Here is a 9,925-nt window from a genome sequence, read left to right on the forward strand (position 1 = left end):
TATATATATATATATATATATACACATCACAAAAGATCCTCATGTTGTGGATTGTAAGATTATTAACAGATTATTTAAGTGGTCAATACACAGAATGCATGCTTACATTATCAAAAAACAAAACAGCAAACAAACAAAATCCTATTTATATATATATATATCAAACATGTAAATATTAAATTTAATGTTACAGCAGTTCATGGTAAAAAAAAAAATGAATCATATATTTGATAAATGTAAAATGAAATGTACATTTGTCCCTTACATTTACAGTTTTATTTTACAAGACTGTAAATCTAAAGAATGAAGACATCAGTGCTTATCAGTCAACACAAGGAGGAGTTTCAAGAAGGAATAAAGTTTACGAGCAGCGCTCAACAGGTTCCTGGAGAGAAAATTTCCAGCTAAATTTTCCAGCTCAGCAGTGAAGGATAATGAACAGATAACATCCACCTCCAATCGAACACATATTACAAACCTGTAACCTGGAGCTTAAAATGTTTCTTATATTTAAAAAAAAACAAAAAACATATTGGATCATGTTAAGTTTAGTTTATCATTACAAGAAGTATTAGTATCATTTAAGACAATGGGAAGAACCACACAGTTTATGACTGTGTGAATGACAGCCTGTAATTATAGGAACCATATGTCTGCAAAAAATGCTTTTCTTTTTCCTGCATTACTAATCACCGTCAGTAGATACTTTGCCAACTTACTTGACACTATAAAGAGTAACTGAGAAAGAAACAGCATGTAATTCAATTTGTGAAGTCAAGATAACAGAATTATATGAATAAAATCTGTTAACATTTATAATTATTATATATTATTTGCACTGACTCTGGCAATCAGTATTTTGGAAAATGAAAGTAATGTTAAATCTACCCATTGTATTGGAATAAATGCTATTTTTGTCTTTGAGGAAAGCTGTTACACTTAATGCAGAGAACATGCAGAGTTAGGAAATGACCCATAACTTAGTCTCAGTATCATATGGTAAAACATAACAAGTTGATGAAAACTATGCGTGTTGTGCTTGAATTGTAAGTGAGGATTTTGCAGTGGCCTTGAGAATTTATTCAACTGCCATTAAATACAAGTTCATTTGTAGAGGACTTCCCAACACCAAAGCAATGTTTTCAACAACAAAGCAATTCAGTGACATTCAAAGACATAAAAAGCCATTAAGACAAGATAATAACATAAAATAGAAAATGAGGAAATAGTTCAAACCCAATAAAGCATATAAAAAAGGAGAATTATAATTCATGTTCTCCCTCTATAAAATGAATCAAACTGTCACCAATAAAAAAAACAAAAAACAAAAAAACTAAACAAAGTAAAACTGTTTTACATCAATAATATGATTATTACTTGGAAATCCATGTAAGATATTCATATAGGATTGTTGACGTCAAAGTGTTTTACAGGTGACTGACAAACTGAAGTAGAAGTATAAACAGTAAATAATAGGAGACTGATGCATGCACTGGATGAGATTAATGCTGAATTAAATATATGAAAACATTTTAAAAATCACAGATATAACATTAAAATTTATGAAAATAAAACACAAAATGGGGTAAAAGACAATAAAAACATTCAAAGATGATGATTAAGTGGAATGAAATAAGAAGGACAGACAGACAGGTTGTTCAAACAGCTTGGAGCAGAAGAGTTAAAAGCTGCTTCAATTAAGGTTTTAGTCCTGCCCTGCAGAAAACTCCCAAGCTAATTGTAGAGAACTTCCTTCATACTTTAAAAACATTTTGGTTAAGTAACCTCATGCAAGACTATGTATAGTAAAGTAATGTTTCAAAAAAATCTATAAAAAAAACTTGATAATGGTGGTTGTGGTTATAAAATGGAAATACTCTGGTGAAGTATAAGTATATAAGTCCCCACTGTTGCTGATCAATTGCACCAATCACCAGAAAAAATTCCTTGTATGTGAAAGCATACTTGGCAATAAAACTGATTCTGATTCTGATTCTGATTCTGATTCTGATTCTGAAGTAAGAACTTCAAAACTGTACTGAAGAACAGCACTTAATGACTTTTCTTCGCTGCTGAAATGAGAAATTAAAGGTGAATTCCTTCCTCCATGTACATTTACATCTTGCAAGACTGAAAATGAAAAGAATGAAGACATCAATGTTCATCAGTCAACACACGGAGTCTCAAGAAGGAATAATATATCTGAGCAGTGTTCAACGTCTCACAGTTTCCCAGAGAGAAAATGTGTTTTCCACCTCAGCAGTAAAGGATAATGAACAGCTTACAGATGTTCACCCTGTTTGTGGTGTTGTGAACAAGAAGTTGAAGGGTTTTATGCTTGTAAAAGAATGGTCATTTAAATAAAAAAATAAATCAATAAAAAAAAAATCTTAGATAGATAGATAGATAGATAGATAGATAGATAGATAGATAGATAGATAGATAGATAGATAGATAGATAGATAGATAAAATATTTTATTAATCCCCAGAGGAAATTCTGATTGTCCAGTAGCTCATGAATGTGTCCAGTTAGGATTTAAGTCTGTGTCATCATCCACTGCCTTTGACTGAGGTGTGAAACGATGAAACGCTGGCTGCTGCTGAGGGTGGTTGGTATTGTCAAAGATGGCGTGCATCTCTCCACAGCAGTCCTCAGTGAGTCCAGACTCCTACCAAGCACAGACCCACCCTTTTTAACCAGCTCGTCCAGTCTCTTTATTTTCTTATCTGACATGTTGCTGCCTCTGCAGACTGCAGCACAGAGGATACTCACCACCACTGGCTGATACGACTCTATGGTTGTGTGGACAAATTTTGGTTTGAAACTATTGTTGTGAGGACATTAGGGTAAGGGGCTATGGAATGCATTATCTCAATGAGTGTCCTCACAGGTGTGTGTGTGTGTGTGTGTGTGTGTGTGTGTGTGTGTGTGTGTGTGTTCACTCATGTATGACCATCTGTCTCCAGGTTAACTCTCTGTCATACCTTCGTCATTGTCTTGGCTTCTTTTGTCCCCTCAGCATGTTTCTTTCTGGTACACTGCAGATGGAACAGGAAAGTCCACTAATTGTCTTTCCTCATATTTGTTTCTGCCTGCCAGTTATGTTATGAACTACGGTTAACCCTGTTTCATGTGCAAGGAAGTATTAACAAATAATTGTTTTTATTGCAAGATTTATTGCCTGTGTTTAAAAAATTGAAGAAAAACCTGCTAACTCTGTTTTTGCTGGCAGAGGCAAAGCTGACCCACTTGTTTTTTGTGTTTGTCTGATTTGAATTGTTGTTCAATATCTGTGCAAAAAGCATTTTCATGTAGGTTCACATTATTATAATTTGCATATGATGCTCTGCAAAAATACATGAAACTGTTTTTATGTCAACATTTGTGGAACGCCCTTCTATTTCTGAGTAAATCGTGGATAGTAATGGTAAGATCATTTAGTAGGCAAGAAAATGAAAGAGTAATTAATAATCAGACACTCCCAAGATAGTCATCACTGTAATTGTCATGAACACAACCAGGTACATTTCTGTCATATGAATCACTAGAATTGGAACGATATGTGGGGATTTCTGTTAAATAAATGCAGACTTAAGTACATGGCCACATCTCAATAAAAATATGTAATTACACAGGCTAAGTTAAATAGGGTAATATGTCAATCCTTCCAAAACAGGTGCAACAGGTTTGAGCAGGTGTGTGTGTGTGTGTGTGTGTGTGTGTGTGTGTGTGTGTGTGTGTGTGTGTACTGTATGTGCGTGTGTGTTGGTCACCTCTCTTACCAAGGCCCTCCTCCACTGATTGCTCAGTTTGGCTGAGGGGCCAGCTTTAGGAAGGGTATTGGTTGTTCCACACTTCTTCTATTTAGGAATTATGGAGGCCACTGTGCTCTTGGGAAACATCAATGCAGCAGAAAAGTTTTTGGTAGTTTTCCCCAGTTCTGTGCCTCAACACAATCCTGTCTCTGGCTTGGTCTTTGCTCTAATATTCAACGTCAGCTGTGAGACCTTATATAGACAGGTGTGTGCTTTTCCAAATCGTGTCCAATCAATTGAATTTACCACCGGTGGACTGTTGTAGAAACATCTCAAAGATGATCAAGAGAAATGGGAGGTACCTGAGCTAAATTTCATGCGCCATAGGGTGTGAATACTGTGTCGATGTGATATTTCAGTTTTTTCTTTTTAATAGGCTAAATTTCCACCAAATTCTAAAATTCTGTTTTCACTTTGTCCCCACATGGTATTCAGTGAAGATTGATTAGGGAAATATTGATTTCTTTAAATTTTATTTTAGTATAAGGCTGCAACATAGCCAAAATGTGAAAGAACTGAAGGGGTCTGAACACTTTCCCAATGCACTGTAAGTGAGAAGAGACACAACAGGTGAGACAAAACGGACCATAATACATCAAAATTTAATTCACTCATAATGAGCAGTTAGCCAACTAAAAACATTTAATAACAGAAACAACCTTAAATACACTGCGGTGCAACAACACAAACTATCCAGAAACTATTACATAACAGAGAAAAGGATAAAGATTGTAACTTTCACATACCTATTGTGTTCAATTGCATAATATTTTCTGTTTTCATAACTCATAAATAGACACAACATACCACAGAACTGAGGATTAATCAACATAGAAAGCAATAAGGATACAAAACTATTAGAAATACATATTAGATAACTCATTAATAGATGCATGGTTGTGTATTTAGCAGCCCAACTTTATCGTCCAACAATAATGCTTCGAAGGCTCACCTGTCAGAGGTGAATGACCTGTCTATTAATAAACGTCAGCAAAACCAAGGAGCTGGTTGTGGATTTATGGAGGAACCAGCAGAGGAACTACACACTCCTGGGAATCACAGGAGTCTTGTTTCAGGTACATGGGAGTCCACATCTCCATGAATCTGACGTGGTCCACGTGCACCTTGGTGAGAGAGGTGAGTTGCCACCTTCACTACCTCAGACAGCTGAGACAGGGAATTCAATTTCTCTGATGATCTTAAAGACCATCTACTCTGGTGCTGTGGAAAGAATCCAACCAGGGGTCATCACCGCCTGGTATGGATACTGCTCTGCTAAGGACTTGTACAGAGGATGCAGAACCAGAGCTAGTGAAGGAGCCTCACCGCCTCAGGTATGGACCATTCCAGCTTCTGTGCAGTCTTTTGCATTGACCTGCACATTGTATATTTTCACTTGTGACATATGCACATTTTTATTCAGTATGGCCCTGTATATTTATTGTGCTATGCTGCCATCTATTGGTCACTTCAGCAACCTTTTTTTTTTCATTTCAGTAAAGAGTTATAACTTAATTCATGGATATCCCCCTTTTGCTTAGACCATAGACTACATACACAATTAATGGTTTAGACCTAGACTACAGTGTAGGCCTCGACAAGCTCCAGGTACGTGCAGCGAGGAGTTAACTCCCCAGGTCTGTCTGTTTATTTATTTATTCGTGGGTACATGCGTGTGCGTTTATGTGATCTCCTCCACAGCGACTGCGCATCACATCTACGGTTCTGATTGGGCGAGACGGTTAACTTGTGTTTCCGGTGCGCACTGATGTTATTATAACCTTATCATCCGCATCTCCTGTCGTCCCGTCCTCCTTCGCATCATGTCAGCATCAGGGTTTGTGCTGCTGATCCTCGCTGCGTCTCTGTGTCCCGGTAAGATGAAGGTTTATTACAGCGACTTCAACGTCACCTGACCGGTCGCCATTAATATTGTTGTCATGGATCGGGCTGCTAATATGGGATTTATGACAACATGCAATTACTGCACAATGGATGCAGATATAGGATATTCTGACCGACACCGAAACATTGAAATTTTGTACCTTTTAAATGTTCTCTCATGTCTTTCTGTGTCTTGCGGTTTAAAGGAGACTCCAGGTTGATCATAGACCCTTTGTCGTTCATCAAACAGAAATCTCTGGTAAACCTGTTTATTTCCTTCATTATCATTGTTTTGTCAAATCAAAACAATATATGGAGCGAGATTAATTTCAAAGTAATACATGCACATAGGTTTGCTGTACTTATACTAGCACTTAACTGTAATTAGAAAAATGTCAGTCTCATTCACATCCTCTTCCTCTTTTTGCACATGCAGGCTATGTTTGTTCAAAATAGCAACAGAAGATGTCAGTGCATTTATTAATTAGAGATGATGTTTTTGCCACCAACAGTCATTGGGCATTTCCTTACACTGCTCTTAAAAAGTGGACACACTAAGCGAAAAACCCAAGTAATGCTTTATTTCTTGAAAGAAGTTGTGTTGACTGACACTGCTGTACTCAGGCCTAAATAATTATCTGACTGTGGCTTCTCCTTAGACATTGGACATCTGCTCAGAATGCAGCCAGATCATCCAGCTGTCCACTAACATGATTTCCAGCAGAGATACTAAGGTGAGGATCTCTGTGATTCACTCATTGCGTAATTTCATTAAACCTTCACTTCACTTTACTGATCACATGGGTTTGTGAAATTGGTTGATGTGGAAACTGGCTGCCACACCCAGCAGCTGGGATTCATAATATCTTAAAAGGTTCAACCTAAAATGGATATTTGTAATGAGGTAGTTGTCTGCCGTTAGTGGTCAGTGAGAGAAATTCCAACATGAACATGTGCCGGCATTGAATTGTGATTTTCTTGACAGAAGTTAAGGTTGGTCAAGCTATTTTGCATGTGCTCACCTTGCACTTGTGCAGATACATAAAATGGGTAAAGTGAGTGTCTCCTTGTGTAGAAAAACACATTTAAAACACCCACTATCTTTGCCACAATGAAGACATGCCACTAACTCCTGTGACTTCTTGCAGGAGACTGTATATGTAACCTTGCATGCTCTCTGCCTGCACCTCCCAAGAGAACAGGCATCAGAGTGTGATTCACAGGTGAAGATGTATTTGCCCAAAGTCCTGCAGCAAACGCCTGGTCACCTGGTGAGTTTAACCTCTATTTGAGCTTCTTTTTTGCCACATGGAAAAACAATAAACACTATGGCCTTTGGAGATGATGTTTAATATCAGACCATATGTGTTTTGTAGAAACCAGATGATACCTGTATGGTTTTTGGACTCTGTGCTGCCCACAAGGAGGAAGAACAACTGAAACTGATCCCCCATGCTACCAATGGAGACATATCCAGCCCTGCACTTGGCACAGCCACCAGCAGCCATGTTAGTATGAGAAAGCAGAAGTGGAATATGAAATGAAACTTGAAGTGAAACGTTTTTATTTGCATTATATATGTGGCCCTCTAATCAGCTAATCCTCTCTTTAGGAGCAGTTCAATCCAGTTTGCACCCTGTGTTTGTTTATCATCAAGAAACTGGAGACCCTGTTGCCCCAAAATATGACTGAGGTGACTTTTGTGTGTGTGTGTGTCAGTGTATTGCTTGAGGTGCACCACACGTCACATCATGTAAATGTCACTATCTTCTGTCTTGCCCTGCAGGATGCTTTAATGAAGCTCATGGGAGAGGTCTGCCATCTTGTACCTCAGAGCTATAAGGACCAATGTGATGATTTCGTCAACAAATATGGCGTACAGATAGTCGAATTCCTCTTATCGTCCGCCGCTCCTCACACAATATGCACTCTTTTGCACCTCTGTTTGTTCGAGGAGCAGCCTCTTCCAGGTAAGTACCATGTTCATCGTGAATAAATTTGGTCAGCATTTATTTATAGGTCAGACCCATACCAAGTTAACGCTCTACTGATTTCCCAGAGGTTCTCCTCCCCTCGGACTGCGAGTCGTGCCGCACGCTGGCTGTGCTGAGCCGACTGCACCTGGGTCTTAACTCCACCGAACCTCAGATTTCCTCTTTCCTTCTGTCTGTGTGTGTCAATCACCCCAACGCCATCCCTAAGGTTTGACCTTAATTTCCCGCTAACACTAAGTAGCCAACCCCCAACTAACAAACTCACTATACCTTTAGAATATTTCATAATCCAACCAACAGATTTTGTCTGTGAGGATGCAGACAAAATATGTCTGCGTGGAAACACATACTGTTATGTAGTTATTCAAGCTGATTATACCTTACACCTCCACATGTCCTGGTATTCTATGCTTTCATTGTTTGTTGCTTGAATAAACCTACACCTAGCCTTAAAGTCAAGTCTTCAGTAAAGGAACTTAATCAGATTTTACCAGGTAAAATAGGAAAGAAAAAAATCATTGTCACTTTGTATGAAAAACTGTTCAGTAACTCTCATTCTCTTCTCAGTGTGAGGCTTTCACCAAAATCTACAGCTCCCGACTGCAGAAGGTTTTGGGAAACCAGATGGATGTTCCACATGCCTGTGAAGTAAGAATTCGAAAAAAGAACCTACAAAAAGGAAACCGCTTATATCCAAGTCCTTAAACAGCATTACAAATCCACAAGAGGATATGTCTGCAGTAATTTAATCTACCTCCATATATTCACAGGAGCCACCTTCATCGGGGGTGAAATTAGCACTCTGAACATGAATTGTACCATAACTTACCGCAGCACACTTCTACTGGTGACTAAAAATGTGCAATCATTCTTTGCTCTGGTTAAAATTCTGAGAATCTTCTGGCCTATCTGTCCTGCAGAGATCAGATCTGTGCGTTGCCTCGAAGAAGTTGGAGCCTCTGGGAAAGAATCGTTGTACTTGGGGACCAAGCTATTGGTGCAAAGACAGGGAAACTGCTCAGAAGTGTGGTGTAAGTTTAAGGCAGTCCATTATTGCTGATTTAGCTGATATAAGTGATGCAAAGGTCAGAGCCATCATATGAAAACTGCAGTGTACAACATGTTTTTCCCTTAACAGTCATTTTGCCATTAGTGTGATTTTATGAATAATTTCATTTTCTTTTTCACATACTATTTCTGTGTATTTTTTTCTGCAGAACCAAGCCTTCTGTGAGAAATACGTGTGGAAGAAGAATGAGTGAACCAAACTACAACTCAAAAATAAGATATGTGCACACAAAGAACCACTTTCTTTTTACAAATGTTAAATTTATCAACAGTTAAATGTTTTATAAATGTAATGCACTGAATTTTTTTTTTTTTTTTTTTTTTACTTTTTGGGGAAATTATTCATCTCATACTATTTCAGTCAGCTATAAATATTAATTATGAAATACTCTGGTTTGCATGAAGTCATGGAGTAATGTGTCACAAGACTGGGCTGGGGATTCAGTCTAAAGCATCAGTTTGTGCAGCAGTCAACAGTTTTGTGAAGTGCTATTCTGTACATTACAAATATGTGTCATTATGAATGTGAAAAGAGGAAAAACAAACGCCACAAGATTAACTCTCAGAATGTATTAAAGACAATTTGGACAATTGATTACACAACTCGACTGCAAAGTTGCTTATCCTGTTGTTATCTTATTGCCACATACAAACTCCGAAAACTATATTAAATCAAAGGTTTGCCATTAAAATTATACATACAGACAGAGACGTGTGTCCTGGAGCTTGTTTATTTAGAAACTTCCATTTAGTAAAAAGATAAAACGGTGTGAAAAAACATGGAGACATTTACATTTATTTGCTTTTTCTGTAGACAAAGAAAAAGTCTGCACGTTTTCTTGCCACTCTCGTATATTTTGCGGTTATTTTCAATCACATAAATACCCAGTTCATTTTTTTTTTTTTTTTTTTTTTTTAATGGTGACAACACTTCTGGCCAACATGAAGAAAATCCTGCCTCATTTACACCCCTGTGTGGTTGTTTGTGTCACCATCACTCTCTTGTCTCTTCCAGATCTGTGAGAGAAAAAAAAAAAAAAAGTTGGGTTCAATCACCATTTTTATTTTATTATCGTTTGAAACTTTGATCTTGTCTTTTTACCAAGAAATTCCCCACTAAATTTATTCTTGATGCTCTGAAATCACTTAAATCACATCTGAA

The 9,925-nt window shown here is 37.6% G+C and overlaps 2 protein-coding genes across 2 annotated transcripts in view; one reads left to right on the forward strand and one right to left on the reverse strand.

Moving 5' to 3' along the window:
- The first annotated feature begins 5,538 nt into the window (after positions 1-5,538).
- sftpbb (surfactant protein Bb) lies at positions 5,539-9,472 on the forward strand. Its single transcript, XM_071482985.1, has 11 exons — positions 5,539-5,692; positions 5,908-5,960; positions 6,361-6,435; positions 6,850-6,972; positions 7,078-7,209; positions 7,314-7,394; positions 7,488-7,671; positions 7,761-7,903; positions 8,263-8,343; positions 8,616-8,726; positions 8,913-9,472. Exons 1-11 carry the CDS (start codon positions 5,641-5,643, stop codon positions 8,955-8,957), a joined length of 1,080 nt encoding a protein of 359 aa, XP_071339086.1. The 5' UTR covers positions 5,539-5,640; the 3' UTR covers positions 8,958-9,472.
- Positions 9,473-9,480: 8 nt separating this feature from the next.
- usp39 (ubiquitin specific peptidase 39) overlaps positions 9,481-9,925 on the reverse strand; it is a 6,963-nt gene continuing 6,518 nt past the window's right edge. Inside the window, exon 13 of the mRNA XM_071482984.1 lies at positions 9,481-9,780. Within this exon, the coding sequence (XP_071339085.1) occupies positions 9,727-9,780 (54 nt within the window). The 3' untranslated portion in view covers positions 9,481-9,726. The remainder of the gene's footprint in view (positions 9,781-9,925) is intronic.

Source organism: Trachinotus anak, unplaced genomic scaffold, assembly GCF_046630095.1.
Source record: "Trachinotus anak isolate AG129_WGS33_773 ecotype Australia unplaced genomic scaffold, CSIRO_AGI_Tana_v1 ptg000008l, whole genome shotgun sequence".
NCBI classification, from domain to species: domain Eukaryota; kingdom Metazoa; phylum Chordata; class Actinopteri; order Carangiformes; family Carangidae; genus Trachinotus; species Trachinotus anak.

Excerpts from the sequence above, each read along its gene's own strand:
- sftpbb (XM_071482985.1), top strand. The coding sequence starts at position 5,641 with ATGTCAGCATCAGGGTTTGTGCTGCTGATCCTCGCTGCGTCTCTGTGT. Across the intron at positions 7,210-7,313 it reads GCACAGCCACCAGCAGCCAT|GAGCAGTTCAATCCAGTTTG; the intron begins GTTAGTATGAGA and ends TCCTCTCTTTAG. Across the intron at positions 8,344-8,615 it reads ATGTTCCACATGCCTGTGAA|AGATCAGATCTGTGCGTTGC; the intron begins GTAAGAATTCGA and ends TCTGTCCTGCAG.